The 19,906-nt window shown below is 38.1% G+C and overlaps 2 protein-coding genes across 5 annotated transcripts; both read left to right on the top strand.

Moving 5' to 3' along the window:
- The first annotated feature begins 2 nt into the window (after positions 1-2).
- On the top strand, positions 3-5,755 carry LOC113670208 (E3 ubiquitin-protein ligase ZSWIM2). Its single transcript, XM_027186307.2, has 11 exons — positions 3-260; positions 833-909; positions 1,096-1,136; positions 1,685-1,901; positions 2,228-2,348; positions 2,513-2,634; positions 2,936-3,020; positions 3,369-3,490; positions 3,602-4,063; positions 4,677-4,995; positions 5,412-5,755. Exons 1-11 carry the CDS (start codon positions 111-113, stop codon positions 5,634-5,636), a joined length of 1,941 nt encoding a protein of 646 aa, XP_027042108.2. The 5' UTR covers positions 3-110; the 3' UTR covers positions 5,637-5,755.
- A 907-nt stretch (positions 5,756-6,662) lies between these two features.
- LOC113670230 (uncharacterized) lies at positions 6,663-19,769 on the top strand. 4 transcript variants are annotated; one of them, XM_089181876.1, is made up of 7 exons: positions 6,663-6,816; positions 7,375-7,468; positions 11,155-11,277; positions 11,474-11,543; positions 14,868-14,895; positions 17,321-17,782; positions 17,997-19,769. In XM_089181876.1, the coding sequence occupies exons 3-7, from the start codon at positions 11,195-11,197 to the stop codon at positions 18,266-18,268; spliced, it is 915 nt and encodes a 304-aa protein (XP_089038002.1). In that variant the 5' UTR covers positions 6,663-6,816; positions 7,375-7,468; positions 11,155-11,194; the 3' UTR covers positions 18,269-19,769. The 4 variants fall into 4 exon arrangements, with proteins under 4 accessions (XP_089038002.1, XP_089038004.1, XP_089038003.1 ...); XM_089181878.1 differs by having other exon boundaries at positions 6,697-6,821; XM_089181877.1 differs by lacking the exons at positions 6,663-6,816; positions 7,375-7,468 and adding an exon at positions 10,566-10,585.
- Positions 19,770-19,906: the final 137 nt, after the last annotated feature.

Below are 19,906 nucleotides of genomic sequence, written 5' to 3'. Positions count from 1 at the left end.
TACGAGGCAAAAACAAAATTTGCAAAATTCAAATTCCAAAAGATAACTTTATCTTTCCGACGATATTCCTTCCAAATAAACCAAATATAGCCTAACATACATCGAAAGGTATGGCTCGAAGGATTCCCTGGAGAAGAAATTGCCCTGATGTTGTTCTGAACAGAATTGAGGAAGCCATTCAAGCTAGAATTTATCTTCTTCGCGAGACAGGCCCTACAGGATTTCTTTTGAAGGAAGATGGCTTGGATAAGAAATTTAAGGTTTGTTGACGTAAACAGCGATTTCTTAACAATACCAACAAGTCTCATAGCCGCATAAAACGTCTATTGTCTTTTACGAATGATACGAGAATACAGACGAGCCCTAAAGTTTGTTGAATGCATGATGAATGTACCCAAAGACGTTTGAAAACTTATATTAATTCTACTTGATTGTCATGAACTGGGTTAAAACTCAAATCTTTGGTTTTCCCTAACCATAAGCTATTTACTCTTAAACAATACTATTGTTGTATAAAAAAGTTAGACAATGGTGAAACTAACATACAGTAACTTGCAACATGATTCTGCGAATACATAATTATTGTCTCCTATTTATTTTGTTTGCCGGCGTTACAATATGAGAACTTACATTACAGTACGTACATGTATACTTTCCACCTTTTCAACTGTACCATAACAGTTCCCTAATAATCTAACTCTGCCCTATCATGAGTTTTAACTCATTTGAACCTTAGGATACCCTGCAAGGAATGTTACCAGAAGTAAGCCACAAAAAGTATGCATGACTTTTCATATTTTATTGTCTCATTCCATATTATTTTGTTTTTCAGGTGTTTTTGGGCGATCAACATTCTTGTACTTGTCAAAATTTCACAAAGGAGAAGGAGCTATGTATTCATATCCTCTGGTAAGTACAATTTTGATTCCATCACATAACAAAAATCTGTGCATGCACTCACTTTTAATGCACAAAGATATTTAAACATCTTTTTTTCAAAGACTTCAATTTAGCACTCAATAGTACTGTTTGAAACTAATAGCTTATACATCACTTTTTTTGTCTTTTGTTTTCTTCTTTGTTATTTTACTGCAGGGTGCTTCTCAAAAAATTTCGAGTTCCTAAGGAAAATCAGAGTAAGAGCTTTATCAACTATGTACATGCAAAAATGTTGTAACCATATCACTGTTTGCTAAATGCCTGTTTTGCACTTTTTCCTGCTAGCTTTAAATCAGATTATTTTAACTTTTGGGGGGGAAAAACTCAAAACAAATACCTACAATGTTGGTTGCCTATATGTGTAACAGCTTGTCAGTATCTCTTGTGATCAGTGCAATTGACTGTGGGTTGAGAGGTCTGGGTTAAAACCCCAGCTGCATCAATATGTTTATCTGTTCTTGGGTGAGAAACTTTACTCTCTCAGTGCCTCTTTCTCTCCACCCAGGAATATAAATGGTTACAAGAAAATAATTAGGAAAGCCTTAGAAAATGCTGGAGAAAGCCTTGATGGACTAACATCTAATACAGAGGGGGTTGTAAGATTCTTTGTCAATTCATGCAGCTGAAACTTGGATAAGCTCTGGCCAGATGGGCCAGGAGACTTATAAGCTGATTTTACTCTACCACCATTTAGTGATTGTAAAGATAATGAGCAAGGAACAAATGATCACTGTTTGAATCTTAGTTATATTTCAACTATCACTGGTGGAACGTGAGATTAATGAAGTGATGAAGGGAGGCTACTCAAGGTCAAACAGATCAAAGAGGAAGGAGTCTGGTAAAGATATGGCAAACTCTGATGATCGAGAGAAACTTAAACAGAAACAGATCGAGGAAGAAGATGTGTGTCCAATCTGTCAGGATGAGTTGCTGCAGAAACCTGAACCACTAACTTATTGCAAGTAAGTGTCAAAGACAGGGAGCCTCTGATAAGATACACAGTAGCAAACATTCCACATAATGGAAAAGAAATTCAGCAAACAAACCTTCGTTCACTTGTTCTGTATGGCAATCTTTTCTTTCGATAATCTCCACATTGAAAAGTATTCGAGTTTTGCCTTGGGACTTGGTAAAAACTCCAATTAAAAGGGACAAGTTTGTTGTTTCACAATAGTTCTTGGAAGTTTTGCTGCAAGCATCAATATCATGTTTTCAGTGCACTTTTTCTGGCTGGCATCTAAACTAACCATAGTTTAACCAATGAAAACATTTACATTGTTGTTTGTAGGTATGGCTGTGGTAATAGTATTCATGTAAAGTGCATGAAAATCTGGGCTGAACACCAACGTTCCACTGGAGAAACTATCATCAAGTGTCCTCTTTGTAGAATTGACTTTGGGACTTTGCAGGTTAGTCATTCAACATGAAGATGTTCATGACCTGTTTTTTTTCATTTCTGTCAGTAATTTAAAACATCCTTTTGATATTTTTACCATGACGCTCATTTAACCCAGACATTTTGGATTTTTATTTCTTAACTTGGCTTTTACAACTAAAGTATTTTAATTAAAAGGAATTAATGGATGAGTTTCACAAATCCTCTCGACGTAAAACAAGAGCAGAAAGACAAGACCTTCACCTTGGTGCAACTTGTAAGAGATGCAGAGTTTGTCCCATAGCTGGAAAATGTTACAGGTAACACACACCTGTTGTATCTATGAGGTAGACTATTTTGTGGCTATGGCTCTGACAGAAGATTAAAAGTCATAATGTTAGCTGTGGAAACTCTCTACAGAGGCCAATTTACATTATCAACTCAGAAACCAAATTATCTTGTAATATCCCTCCCCCCTCCCCCCCTCCCACCCATTACAGCAACACAGTTTCTTTAGAATCCTACTCCCTTTACTATTTTGTAGTATTTTATTAAAAGTTAATTCTGATTTATACAACTGGACAGCTTACTAATTTGAAAAAATTTCTGGCTCGTTTACAGGTGTGTTGTTTGTGCAGATTATCATCTGTGTCACTCCTGTTTTGCCACAGACACACATTTACAGCATTCTTTCCAGTTTAGACAGGTAACATCAGTATGCATACTCTCCATACTGTTCTTGATACCTCTCCTAAAGTGCTGACAAGAATAATTTGTTTTATAATCATGACCTTCTTTAGTTGATGATCATTTCCTTTATTCTCCTGACCTTAATGTTTGGCTCAGGGATGATATTGTGAGAAGAAATTGGATGCTAGTCACTCGTCAGAGTCAAAGGGTTAACTGCACACACAAAATCAGATTTCAATCAATTTCAATGGTGAAATTTGTTACATGTAAATTCTACATTGATTGATAGAATCTTACACTAATTGTTATTTGCATCACATGGAGTTGGAGATCAGTACAAAATTGTATTCTTCATGTTCATTAGAAACCCAGTGAACGATGGCGAGCAGCTTCACGGATAACTCCTTTACCCAGTGCAGTAATGAGTGACTTGGAAAATAGAGATATTTCTGAGAGTGATTATGAATTGCTGTTGCAACTTGACAGGTAGGACAACAAAATTATTTGGATCAGTTTCGTACGAGTATCAAAAGTTATTAAAAATTTAATTTAATTTTAAAACTATCCTCATTACCTGTTTGGTCCTTGCATTCACAGGCAGGTTACTGATCAGGATGGCATCCCTGCAAACGTGATCCACAGTTTACCAACGCAAGTGTTGCAAGATGGACACAGGCTGTTGGGTGACAGCAGCAACTGTGGTGTCTGCTTACAAGGATTTCAAGTCCACCAGCGCATCAGAACTCTTCCATGTCACCATCCTTTTCACATCACTTGTATTGACAACTGGCTTTCAAACCATTCACAGTGCCCTGTGGATGGCTCTTATGTTGGATCTGTTATTACCACGGCATCCAGGCCACCAAACAGACAAATGGTGTCAGGAGTGGGGCAATTTAGGTCTGGACCAAAAGGCAGTCATGCATTAGGAGGGGCTGGGAAAAGACCAAGCCAGAGATTAAAAGGACTTAATGATAGTAGCAACTCAGCAGCAAGTTTACCAAGTAGTTTTACTCTCAGCGGATCTCAATTGATGGTAGTACAAAATGATAAGTCTCGGTAAGAGTGGAAAAGATTGTCAGACCTTGGAGTAAAGTTCCTATAGAGATTTGAATATTGCCCCAAAGTTACTTGCATTTCTTTTTTGCACATAAACGCATCAACTGAATTTAACTTATTTCACCAAAGTCAAGATTGATTACTTCACCCACAACCTATGGCTGGTTTCTTTAAAGTTTCTTAAGTTTTGAGATTTCTTTAGATTATGGCCGTTCAAACTTTGGTGTCTATCAAAAGACCAAATTCTATGCATGAATATAGTACTTGTTACACTTTCCTATGAATATGGCCGGCAAACCTGATGTTAAGTGATTATAACTCCAGTGACTTTAGTACAAGTCGTATTCCAATAGTTGACCCCTAACCCTTTATTTCCTATGAGTGACCGAGACATAATTTCTCCTTGCAATATCAATACAACATCAAGAAGACAAGTGATGAGAATACAAGCAATTATCAAGTAGGAAATTATTAGTTGATACCAAATTCTCCAATCTAACGTCAGGAGAATTGTGAGGGAGACCGTGAGGAGAATTACTAATGATATCGTTTAAGGTTCAGTGATATATTTGGCTTTACAATGGTGCTACAACTGTTATCCATTTTCATACAGGTCCAATGGAGACATTCAGATTCCCAGTCATGACCGTGTGTCATCCGTAGAGCCTCCGCTAATGGATCAGCCTCACATTATTCCCCACGTGGGTCTTTTTCGAGTATCTTCAGCGGGACGGGACAAGACGCGATCTCAACACAGAACTTCTCCTGAATCCTCCGCTGGAATAAAATCGTTCACGCGGTACAACTTAAATTTTAATCCTGTGAATGCTTCTAAACCACCCATGCCGCCTCAAACTTTGAACAATAATAGAAGTTCGAGCAGTGAAACAAGGAGGCCGAGGGCAAAACTGGACAGAACTCAACGAAGCAGTGTAAGTTGGTACTTGCAGTTGTAGTGTAATAGAGCGCATTTCGATTATATATGTTGTAAAAAAATCCAGCATGATCAACCGAACCAATGCCAAATCAGAGAAAAATACAAAGAGCTAATGATAGTTAAAAGCCAAAAACGGGCAAACAGTCTAAAGCGCGGAAAAACGCGGGTGACCAAGTCGTGAGTGTTGTAGTTCTTTCATCTGATTGTTTGGGAAGTTGGGGCAAGTTTTCTAGACCAATCACACAGCGAAGAAGCAAACGCAAGACAATCCGTCTCGTACTTACAGAATAAGCCCCCTCTATCTATAGAGACATTTAGAGGCCAGATATTTCAAAGTGAAAGCATAAGCGCTTTTCGTGAATGGCGATTTCGTGTTAGGTATCTTACTTATTCCGTATCATTTCTTTGCAGTCGGTTGGAGAACTTAGTTTGTTCGCATCAGGCACCGCTGTGTCACTTGGATCGCAGACTCCGCCATTAAACCCAGACAAGAAACTTAAAGGACAGCTTATGAAAGGAAAGCTAACAACCAAGAATTCTCGGCAGTCTCTATCGGACCCAGGCCTAGCCGTGACGTTGGAGCCTATTGTTGGCTCTGGAATATCAGTTTACCTCCCTCCTGTTGATATAGATTGAGTCAAACATAATTTGTAATGAATAATGAAAAGTGTGCAGAGGGAAAAAAAATTCAAGACCGACACGAGAAGAAAAAAAGTCAGTTTTGTTTGAATTAAATAAAGTAAATTTGAAGGAAACATGAGTTACTGGGTCAGAACTTCCGAGAATTAAACATCTCGAATAACGTTGGCCACCAAATTTGTTTTAGACCAGTTTATCCCTCTTTTGATAAACTGAACCATCAACAATTTTCTTTCACTAGTAGCTGTTAACTGGTACGGTATATTAGAGATAAGTAACCCAACAGATGCAGTTATTTACTCTATGCCCCTTCCCTCCCCCCAATATTTTTACTTAATTATTTTCCAAAGATAACAAACAGGAAACCTCTTTTCAGCCACCCTCTCTATCCCCTTCATACTTGGAAATAAATTAACCCCTACTCAAGAAGATAAAATCAGGTCCAAATTATTAGATGAAAGAGTAAAAGCTATCAGAAATTATACAGCGTTATTTGTGGCGTGTATTTCTAAAATTCACAAGTTGACATTTAATTCTAATATTGAGTAAAACGAACGATCTGAAAACAAATTTGCCGTATTGTCAAGCTTTCATTCTTTATGGTAACTAATCATTTCGTCTAAGAGTGGTTCGCTAATTAAAACGACAAATTCAGTAGCGCCATAGGTCGGCCCGTCAAAGGCTAAGTCCTTTCGTAAACGCACTATGTCACTCGCAAAGATTCGTATTTTTAAAGTCTTAGCAACTACAAAGTGCGACCCGTTATTATTCATCAAGATATTTAAAACATATAAATCGGCCATTTTAAGGTGTGTTGCTGTTGTTCTTCGATTTCAGAAGAGCTTGTTAACTGAGCAGGTATTTTCCCTTTTTTTGGCTTATTGTTTTGGTTTAGAAGACCTTACATAACTTCTTTTAACCGTATTGGCCACAATACATGTAGAGAGTATATATATCTCAGGAATGGTTTGAATATCTCAATATTTAACTTTCTTTGAAGTAATACGCCCACGATACGCCCACAGGCGCCCAATGTTATCTTTTCAAATATTAGACAAGCCTCCAGACTTGTTGTGGGGAATTGTGCTTCTATCTGCAGCGAACTGAAAGAATTTATATTGCAGCAAGAATTAGCAGGCTTTTGTTTTTGTTGCTGTTTGTAGAATTTCTTTCAGAGGTGAGGTAAGTGGAGTCCTTCTAAGTTTTGGCTTCAGCTTTTTCGTCTAAAACTGCGGAAGAGTGTTTTCGACTACTGCAGAGTGAGTCTGTAACGCTGTTTAACTACCTTAGATTTGATGCCTGTGGAGATAACCTTTATGACAGAGGTGGAAATAATTAAAATATGATTGGAATGAAATTTGCTTCGATCTTATTGCCAACTTACTGCGGCATACTCTCGATTTCGAAAAAATTCCCTTCCAGGGTGAATATAAAGCGATTCAACAAATATTTGACGCTGTTGTTGGTTAGGAAATTGGTTATACTTTTCAGTCCATGCAAAGCAAGATTTTCTCATGTCGATGAAGTATAGAGACATCTCTTTGGTCATAATTTAACCTATTTACTCAACTGCCGAGTCGGGTTTCACTACATTTTATCACAGGTATTGAAGGGACATTTCATTCCTCGTATACGCTGGCATTTGCTATCGAAACCCATTTCAGTGTACATGAAATCAGCCAATCAGTGGTCACATGACTGAAAAACACTGTTTTGCATTCGATTTTGTGTCAAGGTCGCGAAGGTGTGTCGCGGATGTGTCGCCTGGATTCAAAAATTTCGCCTCGTGTTGATTAACTGCTTCAAAGAGTAGCGCCTTACTAGTATCGGTAAGTAGACTGTAGTCATTCTTTACTCGTGATATTGTCTTTGAGACGCTTGTGGTTTTGGCAAAAAATGCGACATAACGTCGTAAAAATTCCGCAGTATTTGAAAACGCGAAGCTCCATGGCACATGGATTCGTTGAAATTGCGTAACGGCAGGATTTTACACGGGAGCCTTCTCTTGACTTTCTTTCCTTAATATTTGGAGCAAAATTTCACCTGTAACGTTCTATCACAAGGCAAGCGCTGTTATTGAAGCAAAATCGTGTAAAACTTGGAGGGCTTGAGTAGTTTAGGAATGTTCACTGATTTAAACTGTCGACTTCAAAGAAGGATTTTGAACAATCAGTCTCTCTCTAAAATCATTCCTCTAAATCTGTCAACGAATTGTGTACGTTGCTAAGATACTGTTTTGGTCCTTCAATTACCAATCTCTATTAATGATATTAGCGCTTTCGTATTTGGCTTAAAAACTTTAAAAAAGGTTACTTTGCTTTCTTAAATGCCGCTGTGTAATCGTCGTCGGGTATGTGCAATGGTTTTAACTTAGAATCAGACTTATTCAATAAGATATTAATATAATAACTTGTTTATTTTTAAGAATGTCGTCTAAAATTGTCTGTTTATTTTAGTTTAAACAAGCTATCGTTTCAATATTGGCTTTCAATGTTTTTTTGTCTATATTTCTATATATAATATTTTGGGCAATATTATGTAAGAAAAAAAATAGTAAATGTAATCTTCTTTAGTTCTCTTCAGCGTTCTGTTTAGGAGAACTACCCCTAAAAGAAGTTTGACATTTTTATAAAAATCTAGGGCAATATTGACTCAGTAATGGAGGAGAGGTTTTTGGTGAACGAAAGTTACATTCGTGAGGTTTTCGGTGACTTCAAACAGATATCGAGACTGCTCAAGCTTTTCTGAAGAGAAGAGCTGATTCAGAACAATGGGATACGTAACAAAATATGACATTTTCAAGTGAATGACTACCTTTGGGCCAAGGGCAGCCACAGAGGGAACATCACAGGTCACTACTTTCTGATGTCAGCGCGAAATTTTAAGAGACAGAGCCATTTCGAGGCATTTCGCCAGTCTTTTTCTCCGGCAGACGTTGAAAACAAGTGGCCTTTTACGAAAAAATTTTTTCGTGTATCTAAGCTTGTTTCATATTGGGTGAAATATAGTTAAGACAATTCATTGAATCACAGACAGACGTATAAAATAACTTTTGAGCAATTTAGATTACCATGTAAAATGTAGACGGCCTAATTTGGTAGGCAACGGTGCTGGCGCCGTTTTAATGTAGTAAACCTTTATATTCTCAACAAAAATTTCAAAAAACACACACACACACAAAAATAAATTTGGAAATACTTCAGTGAGCTGTTACGCTCGAACCAGATAGAAATATCGCTGCTAATAAGTTTTGTTAGAGGTAAAGCCTTTTAGCTTTCAGACATGTACATTTTCACCAAAAACTACCAAATCAAGAAACACGTCTAGATGAGCAATATGTCATGGTACAATTACCCTTTTTACAGAAAACAAGATCAGGAACTTTTTTTTAAGATGCAACTATTGGAAAATTATCAAACTGGCTCTATGTCTTCGAGGCAAAAACCTTTATCATATAAATATCTGACTTGCATGATTCCAATTCTGCGCATTCATTCTGCATGTTAAGAAAGAGAATGGGTTTCTGCCATATTTATTTACTTATTTATCTATTTTGTCATAGCGCAGTCTCCCTTGGTGATTTAAATCAAGTTTTTTTTCTTAATCACACTGGACAGTCGAGGAGAACTGGCATCAAAAACAACCAAATCTGGCTCTTCTTTCCCATTTTAAAGTCTTCCTTGTTTTGAAAAACACAAAGCATAAAAAAACAAGAGGGTTGACCAATAGACCAGTAGCCCTCGGAATCATGTCGCCTCTCTCTCTGTATTATTCTACTCAGTATCAAAGACCATAGAAAGAAGATCGAGCGAAAGCGAATATATCCCAGAAGATTCATCGAAATCTAGCTCCTAGGTATTACCTCGTATTTCAATCTTGTTGAAGAACTGCTTGTTACGACGGTAAATTTACCCAATCATCTTAATTTGCTCAAAAAACGGAAAAACCTTCCACTGCACGACATCTCGTGCCGCTGACACACAATTTCCACAAATAAGAATTTTGTAATGACCTTTTCAGAAAATAATCACAAATTTATAAGAAAAGTTGACAGCTTGCTGTTTTCCCTTAATTCATTCAACGCCTTAAAGCTGCTACATTAGTATTCCAAATTTTCTCAGTGGAATATTCATTCAGCAGTTTTAAAACACGGAAATGGCGCATTATTTTTTTATTCAACAACAACTTCCGCCGAAAAAAATTTACTTGAGTGATACCACCTGCTGTGAAACAGCTTTCGCTTTTCGTTTCCATTAGCGGAAGTGAGGCTCTTCAAAATAACACATCATATGTGCTTTACACCGAAGGTATAAGTCGGCAAAAACTGTTTCAAAGAGGTTGGTCTTGCATGTAAACCACACGGAATTTAATGCATTTTTTTCACGTTGAACAAAGTGACCTAAGACCATGCGGTTGACGAAGGCGCTTAAATACAAATTGGTTTTTTTAATTTGCTTTTAATGACGTATTAAAGCTTTTACATCACTAATCGAGCTTTTTTTGTTTGAAAATTTAAGAACCGTAACATAATCTTACGTAGACATCGTAATTACATACCGAATCATCACGAACAACAAGAATTTTGCCTAAAATGATTGTGGTTTAATTAATAAGTTTAGATTTCCAAGAACTGTTTACCCTAAATGGTGTTTTAAGTTAAGTTTTATGCCCCATCACATTAATTATATCCAAAGAAGTCTTGTATCTGATGCTGATATTAATACATGGTATACCTAAGTACGATGAAACTACCATTCTGATCAGTTTTAAGCTCTACAATCACTCAAGGAGATCGAGTTGTAAATTTCTTCACAATTTTGCTCTGGGTTAAACAGAATTGAATAATTTACGTGCTAATTTTAGATCTAATGTATCCGCTAAATCGGATTATATTTTTATCACCACTGAAGAGGTTTCGTGTAGTTAACAGGTATTAAGTGTTTGAGGTAAGTACGTGGGCAAATCACACGAACACGCAAAACCTGCCCAGTGCACACGAAGAGAAAGGCTCCGTTCACACGATGTTTGTCACTCAAGTGTGCATAATAATTGCAAATTCATTCATTTGCGGATCACAGTGCATGAAAATGGGTTACTTTGCGGGCTTATGACTTAGCATGTTTCGTGAGGAAAATTAAAACAACCATTTCGGTAACAACGGATGGAAACTTTTTAGTATTGTGCCTGCTAGAAGCATGTACGAACTGCATGTCATTGGTCAAATTCTCCACTTTAACTCTCCACAAGTTTGTAGAAAAGTTTGAGGCTTTGTTAAATTCTTTACAGTGATCGTGAATCCGACAGGTAAATATTCGCTTTGTGCGCCGTGAACTCTTGGGCCAAGGGCAACTCCTGCAAACTAATTGCACTCCCAATGTCTTAGAAATTTAATTTTGTATTGTTCGTCGTACACGGCTGTTTATAGGCCTACCGGTTCTGCACCGGTGATTTTTGGAGTGAATTTATTACGGTAATAAGGCTCTGAGCTTCAACGCAAATTCTGAATTAATTTCAGACACTCGCTGAGTGAAGTGTACGCTAACACTACATATTCTATGAGGATGGCCGCTACTCTCAGTTACTGCGAGCTGATGTTATTTCTTGTGGCGATGACGTGCTCTCGACTTCCAACTTCAAGGTAAATTCTTAGTTTTGTCGTTGCGAAACTTCATGATGGTGTATTATTTACTGCGTAGTTCTAGGAAACTTGCGCTTTTAAGCTACTATAATTATAGTGTACGGAACATAGGAAGAACCAAAAAGTTCTGTTCGACGCAAAACTAACTGGCGTCGCTGTTTTTACCTTGTTAAACCGCCATATTTCTTTCTTTTAGCTTAGGCCAAGAGACGAACTCCACGGGAAATGGGAAAGACATTTTACGCTGCAAGAGCGTAACATGTTGTGTAAGTTGTAAAAACATTTGTTAGTACTCTCTCATTCAAACCTAGCGGGACTGCTTAAAATTCAGCTTTGTAAACAAAGAAGTATTATTTTCCAAAAGTCGTGCGTACAAGTCGAGCCGCAGTAGAAGAAGAAACTTCGTAGTGTTGGTTCTCGGTTCTTTGTGAATATGCCATGATACGTTTGCGCTCTCTTTTTAGTTGGCTGTGAGACAATCCACTTTTACTCAATAGCATGCATCTAATATAGAATAACACAAACCCTTGACCTTCTACTTATTTTCGTCCAAAACCGGATCACTGATGTTCAAAGGAAAATTAATGTTCTTGCCGCAGTCTTCATTTCGTAGGCAGTTTTTGGTCAGCGCTGTATTCAAAACCTGCTGCAAAGTTGGTTGGCCGTTTTACCGAGCAAACACTATTGTTCAAAATTGAAATATAGGAAAGTTTTGCTAGTAGTTTCAAACAGCTGAAAGAATTGTATTTGCGGTGTTTTTTCTAATACAATATCGCCTTGGTTAGTGACGAACGAAGAAATGTCGAAATGTTCTTTATTCTGAACAGTCTCACTGAAAGTAAATATACACTCCAGTTTGTGAAATTTCGAGCTGCCTTACTGTCAAGCAAACATTATCCAGGGAAATACTTCAGTCGCTTTTAGTTGAGTGAGTGTAAAATGTTTGCGAGAGCGGTCTTTTTGATAATAACTTGTCAGCTGAGTAGAAACAATAAGAACGTGTTAATTTGTTCAGTCAGTAAATGAGCTTTGTGATTCCTGTTTACATGTGAACAGCTCCAAAACACACCAAGATGCGAGAGCGTTTAAATGTTTGTTCAGGTTGGAAATTTGTTGCAGCGTAAGGGCCGTGAAATTAGATTCGCAGTGTGTTGAGGAGTCTCCGTTTGACAATATGCCTCTTAGCACCTTATCAACGAAATGGGATTTATCAATGGTACGAAATTATCTGATCAGTAACAAATAGCTTGTGCGTGAGCGAAGAATCTTCGTTTCCTATGTTAACATCTCGAAGGAGTAAATCTACAATTAAATCTTATCAGTAAAAGCGAACGAACCATAAAGTTTATTGTAAGTGGAGACGCGGTTTCCTTTGCCTTTGATAAGAACCTTACGCAACCCATCTGCTATCTCGCTAAACATTTCCGCCGTGGCTTGAACGAAGCCGAAAGGAAACACATTGTTTCCAGCGGATCAGAAAAGTGCCACCGCAGTGGATGTTACACCTCGTACTAAACGTACATTCGGCACCAAATACACCCACACATTGCAAAGCCGTGACAATAGCTCTAGGGTGATTTATTATAAGTCAAAGAACTAGTCCAATTCATATAACTCCTTGTTTTCTTCCAGTGCATACAATTGCGGTTAGACATTGTGTTCTAAGTCTGCTTGCTCGAACTGTAGTTTTTTATTCGTCTTAAAATGGCGTCGAACGTTTCCCAAGGGAAGCTCTGAATAAAATACCAGAGAGTTGAGACTGCAATAAACTAAGGCAATTGTGTCATTTTAGATATCGTAAAAGGTGAAGGTTATATCGACAGCAAAAAAGAGTTGATTTCTTTCTTTTTTTGTTTATAAATGAATGCAAATAAACACGAGAACTCAGTGTGGGTTAAATTCAACAGAAATTGGGCGCATATGTGTCATTAGAAACACTTGTTTGAGTTTTGCTGTCGGTTGTGTCGACATGAGCGTCGATTTTTCCTTTAACATGTTCATGTCTGGACGTTTAAGAAGCCAAATGAAAAGAAGTTATCGAAGAAATACGTGACAATCAATAGAAAGCTGTATTCTTAGCGCAAATCTTTTATGACGTAGCCATCCGTGAAGGTTTAAAAAATCTAAGCAAGGAGGATGGGTCGGGGGCTGGTGATGGGAAGATCAGGGGGAGGAGACTGGGAAGGAACGCTGACGAAATTTTGTCCCTGCTGACAAACTGTTTAACTGTTGTAATCAAGAATTATTTTTAGCTCATGCAGTGAGAAAATAATCCAACTTCAGAAAATTTGAAAATTCTGCGTCATTTGAGACCCCACTTGGCAGTGCTTACAACTTAAAGCACCAAACAACTTGTTTCCAGAATTCTGGAGCAAGGTTTGTCTAGTTTTAAAACTATTTACCTTCGTAAGACATTCAAAGCATTTTAGAGCATTAATCCTAAGGTTAACATCAAATAGAGCGAAAAATACGCGTATAGAACTACCAAAAAAATCTCACCGTAAAATTTCAACTGAAATGAAGACTATAGAGCTTTGAAAGTTGGCATGTCGAAGCCAAACTTCTTCGAGTTCGAATTTTTGTGTTGATGATAATAACGAAATGTAAGTTTTCATTCACGGTAAAACTCATTAAGACATTTTAACTCACCTGCCAGATTTCCACGTCCGTTAAAACTTTTAAAGCCAAGATCTTTTCTCAGTGCGATCCCATTTGTTTTTGTTTCCAGTATCCCAGGTAATGATGACGCAACAATTTGTATGCACGCTCGCGTTATAACTTAAAAAGAATTGTCGCGCGCAGATTGTTGTCTAGATTATTAATTCCACTATTTTATCTTAAAAATAACTGTAATACCAGAACTGTCCTTGTGAAAATGTCCTGTTCTTTGGGGGTACCCCTATTTTTTAGTAAAACGGCATGTGTCGTCCTACGCAAAGAATAAGATAGTTTACCTTTTTTAGCCGTTTTTGATTGAAAACCGGTATAGATATAGAACATGAAGGTCTCAAATGAAACATGCTTCCTGAGATAACTAAAGGAGCATATGCCAAATAAATGATAACATTTGGAAAAATTTGGGTTGAGTCTTTCGTGCACCAATTCGCTACTTCTGCACTTAAGTGACAATTGATTTTGCCGCTTAAAGATCAAGTTCAACGGATCGAAAAATGGGTGCAGACGGCAACTGCCTGGGGCTCGTTGGTAGAAAGTTCCGAAAACTTAATGGGCCCAAAGAAGTGTTTTCATCTAATTGTTAGGAATGACGGCACAGGTCCTAGTTCAAAATGAAGTCCATTCTTATTTCATATTTCATGATGTCGTAACTGCTTGAATTTCATAACTGTTCCCATCTTGATCATGAATGAAAAAACGATCCCGATTTTGAAAAGGGGTCCCGGATTTGAAGAACCGAGCGGTTACTCCTCACTAAAAATTGTGAAGAGTCTCCCCCCCCCCCCCTTATCCCCCAACTCAGAAAAAGACCAAGAATCAATTTGTTACTTAGGTAAGAAGCTGATTATGACAATCATTTCTATGTTTTAACTATCCCCATTCTAAACCAAATCCTTTTTTATTCTTTTTTACAGGGAATTCCGGGAACTCCTGGTAGGAACGGTAAGTTCTAATGAAGGAATTTCACTTACTTGAGGGAATTTCTTGATTATAGACTGAAAGTGAATTCCCAAAGTGAGATTTTCCACTCCGAACCAAAATTTGAAATTCTCTGAAGGGGTGATCACTCCTCTTAGAGCAATTTTCAATTTAGTGTCGAAGGTAATCCGGGATCTCATTGGTTTTACTTTTACTCTGTGATTCGTGGTCAAGAAAACTCGTGCCACGCTCTCAACTAATTAGATTCAAAGCTGACACCAATCACGATTTGGTCACGTGCGTTTTACTGCGCTTTAGACGGTTTGCTTTTGCCGTTGGAATAAGTTTGGTTTTGGCCTTAAGACACTCAATCGAAAAGCGCTCTAATTTGAGTAGTACATCTAAGGACTTAAACCCAATTCAGGAACTTTTGGTGAACGTGATAACCCCATGCTAACATTCAACAAACATTGGACCTTTTTTTAGGGTCAAGCGTGCCTCAACAGATTAACAAAAACATTTTTCGGATTTGCTTCCTTCAGGTTTATCACCTACTGATCGATTTTTCCTCCTCACACAATATTCCGTGTCCTTTTAACTGATTATCTCGTCTCTATATCAGATATATATTGCTCATGAAATGTTTCAATTTTCTCTTCTACTTGGATTAAGTACCTAGCAATACAAACAGCTCATCTTAATATGGCTAATTTTATTTCAAAGTTGATTAAACCAAGACATCTTTTAATACCCCCCACCTTCTCAGCACCACAGTTTAAAAAAGTTACCCCTTACATGGATTTTAAACTTGTTGACTAGACAGCTGTGAACGTTTATACGATTTTCTGGAAAAGGAAGGCAAACATGATTTTTTACTTGGTTCCGCCATTTTTTCCCGTTTTGTTTTGTTATTTATCTGAGTTTCACATGATTCGTAAAAATGCAAAAAGTCTATAGGCTTACGTACAAAGCTATTTCATGCTTTCATAGGTCTTTGCTATTCGGTGGAAAATTAGCGGGAAGCTACGAAACAATTTACCCGCCAGTAGGATACAACCCTTAGGCAAAATGTTTTTTCTGGTTTAGTGTCTCTGCTCTGTGTGATTATCACACCCTTAGGCCTTGTTTACTTTCTGTAAGTGTCATTGTGTGCAGCATTTTAAAAATAATAATAATTTCATAAGGATAGGTTCTGTTTGCACAAGGGCAATCGTTGCTCATGCCATGGCTTGAGGCAAAACTCATCAAAATCTGCGGTTTTTTTTAACAATATATCATCCTGTCATGTTCCTTAGTATTTATGCAGTGGAACTGTTCTAATTACTATTTGCAATGAGCTTTAAGTGCATCCATCAATTTAAGAATGGTCAAATCACTTAGTGTTCAGTCAAAATAAGGAGCAAATTGATATAGAGATCAAATTTGCGCGAAATAAATGATTTAATATTTCCTTATCTTCCAATCTTTGCATAATTAACTCTCAAATTTGAAAAACACATGTTCTCACGTACTCGAATGGAATAGATCCATTGCTCAGTTAAACTTAGAAGTAAAGACCTCACGCCAAAAACCGCGCAGACCAATATCGGCTATTTAGTTTAGAATAACTAAAGGAAGCAAGTTGATATCGTCAGGTTTGGCCGTGTCTCTTAGCTCCTCCTATTTCGAAACTTAATCAGTAATGCAACGAAGTTTACACCTAAGTTAAAAGTTAAACAAGCCGACATCCGGCGTGTGATACTTTAAACTAACATACATGATTCAGGTGGCGGTTGCTTGATATGGAACTGAAACTCCTCCAACATAAAATCTGCAAAATCTGAGTTTGACGCAATAAAATTTAATGCTGTTTCTTAAAGAAACTTAAGTTGTCTCGCAATAACATGTGAAGCAAACCATACGGCGAAAAAGGCATGGAGAACAAAACTTGAGCAACATTTCCGTTTTGTTCTGGGTTTATGTCGCTTGCTGAGCGATCAGCGACGTTCCGTACCCCTTCCCTTTAGTTGCATTTCTTACAGTTTCTATAGTTAGTTTCATTATAGGGCACTTAAACATGCTCAAACGAGACTGGGGGGTTTGCTTTAAAGGCATGTGATTGTTATCTTGAGTGTATTTAAAAGTCAACTCACCGTATTTCGGTTTAGCAAAAAGTAATCGAGCCACTTTTTACAGGGAAACAGCCAGGTTGCAAACCAAAACTTAAATGGCGATGCACAATTCTTAGCGTATTTGAAATCAGTTATCGAATGGTTATGTTACTCTTTCGAATCTAAAAACGAAGTAACTAGTAAAATAGGTAGTTTTAGTGTTAACAACTGAGTTGAAAACGTAAATTGGCCACCGTAAAGGGTAAAAAAGCTAAAATGTTCGATATACTTTGAGATTCTGGGACACACTTTTCCTTCGACTTGCGTTGTGATAAATGTTGCAATTTCCTTCATTTCAGGAATTCCCGGACACCCTGGGCCCCAAGGAATAAACGGACCTCCCGGTAGGAACGGGCTAAACGGAATCCCAGGGAGCAAAGGCGAAAAGGGAGAATCAGGATTAATGGGCCGGCGGGGGAGAAAAGGAGCACCTGGAGAACCGGGTATCAATGGTACCGACGGCATCCCCGGTTGGAGGGGTAAGGAAGGACCAAGAGGAATGAGAGGCCCGATGGGTCCCCAAGGGCCTACAGGCGAGAAGGGGGATTCTGGAAGCCCTGGTGAACCGGGGCCCCCTGGGTCTGAACGAATCCTCAAGGTATGCGCATGTGAAAGAAATGTCCCAACACAAGTCTTTTACGTAAACTCAGGCCACTGGATCTCAGAGAAGGCCATGACAGGGTTTCAGGATGTCAGTTCAGCATACGGGGAATTTCAAGTCAAAGTTGTAGTACCTGTCACCTATGTTCTCCATATTGGTGGTAAGTTTCTGTCTTTGAATTACGACTCATTCAGAACTGAGATGTTGCACAAGTTTTAAAGTTTGCCAGGAACCATTTATGCTTCTGAATAGAGATTAAAAAGTCTAAAAGACGAGTACAAGGGATTTTCGCTCCGATGCTCTACCATTGAGCCACTAAGAGCTTGAATGTCGAGCTAATTATCTTTCCGACCTTTTTCCTCTTCCACTTACAGGAGACTGGGTGAATGACGATTCTGTAACCTTGTTTTACCGTCTTCGTTGCGCTCACCGCCGACGAATGGCGTACCTTCCAAACGAAACTGGCCACAAAATCTACAAGTTCAAAGAGGAGAATCGATTGGAGTCGGAAACTTTTACACATGTCACCACAGCGCTCAGCCATCACGGAAAATGGAGATGTCTGCTGCAGATCAGCAAAGGGATGGATCGGGCATTCTATCGCTGGGACTCACAATACGGTGAAATCAGTTTGACCATGTGGTAGCTATTGTTGAGCCTTCCACACCTTCACTGGTTTGATTCTTGCATCGTTAGAAATTTTTTATAAGCGAGGAACTCACCACACGAGAATTTAGGTTTAGGAGGGCGTCGCCACCTCTTTCCGTTAATCGTTACAAAAATAATCACGTTGTTGACACGAACGATTAAATCCTAAAGTATGTTACAGGTCGGTTGTGTTCCAAGCATCTGAACATCATTAGAAACAGACTGATCCGTTAGGCCACAAAATTTGTTGTAAAAAGATATATCATACTTTCAGAGGAGACCGAAGGAAGTTGGACGAGATTATTGACATCACCTCATTGCCGGTTATGTGACTTCTCCTCAGCGAGTATGACTGACAGCTGTATAGTAAAAACCTTGGAACGTGCGCTATGAAGTACAAGAGAATTACTGTTGAAATCAGTTGAGTTGAGTAGAGTTCTCCCAGTCTTCAAAGAGATATTTCATAACCATGACAAAATATTTATGAACGAGTAATTGTCAGATTAAGCATCGCCATTTCGGCGATTCAAAAGTTGAAAACTGCCTGTGAACTAACACAGGTGAGAAAAGTTCGCTTTCACTTCATTCCCAAAATGAACTCCGTAATCAACAGCGGTTGCATTTCATTGTTCCCATAGAATAAAGAATAGTTCGTAATATAAAAGCAGGTATCCAATCCAAAGAGTGATGTGTGTTAACGAGCGTAATTGGGGCGTTTTAGCTTTTAGCTTTTAGAGTGTCCAAAGTAATCCAGGATTTCGTTGGTTTTACCTCACTTTTCTCTGTGATTGGTCCAGAAAACTCGCGCCATTCTCTAAACCAATCAGATGCAAAACTAAATCCATCACGTCTCGGTCGCTTCAGTTTCCCAGCTCAAGGCAGTTTGGTTGGTTTTTACTCCGAGTTCTCATTGGATGTTCAGGGTAATTATCTTCCTTCTGATTGGCCGTTGTGATAACTTTAGTTTTGGTTTACGACACCCAATCGAAAAGCGAAACTTGCAGCGAACCAAGTGTCGTCTACACGTTTAAGATCGTGTTGTCTCGTCCATAGTCACATTAAGTTGCGCATTGTATACTGCAAATTGGTATGTCAAGTTAACGATTTTTGCATTAAAAAGTTTTGGAAATTTTGCTACTATGTAGCTCAATAGCAAGTATTTTACAATAATTCCAGTAGTCTGATGAAAGTAATGAAGAATATAATAATTATAAGTCACACCATCAGCCCTTAAAATGTGTAAGTACGGTCGATCACAGTATAGAAGTGTTGGCGTGATAATGCGTGACTGTGACAACGAACGACCGTGATACGGAGGAAATGACAATTGTTTCTGGAGTTTAAAGGCTTCTTCGCTGGTGTATATACAGACGTTACTTCGTTTAAGTTGTACTTCAAAGTGTTGACTTTATGAAAGTTTGTAAATCTCGAAAGCATGTGCAAATTTGAAACGAGCATAAATAGACAATTAAGTGAATAAAAACAAACGAATCAAATAACCCGACTGTGAGCGCTTTTGAATGGGAAGGCATCCAAGAAATTGCCGTGAAGGGTGGGGGGGGGGGGGTATGGTAGTTCCACACTTTTTTCATACTGAAGCCTAAATAAGCTTAGAAATGTTTCAAGGTAAGTAACT

The sequence above is a fragment of the Pocillopora damicornis genome, chromosome 9, assembly GCF_964200805.1.
Source record: "Pocillopora damicornis chromosome 9, jaPocDami1.2, whole genome shotgun sequence".
Classification (NCBI taxonomy): domain Eukaryota; kingdom Metazoa; phylum Cnidaria; class Anthozoa; order Scleractinia; family Pocilloporidae; genus Pocillopora; species Pocillopora damicornis.
The sequence above is the reverse complement of the archived record's forward strand: the minus strand, read 5'-3'. Positions and strand labels throughout refer to the sequence as shown.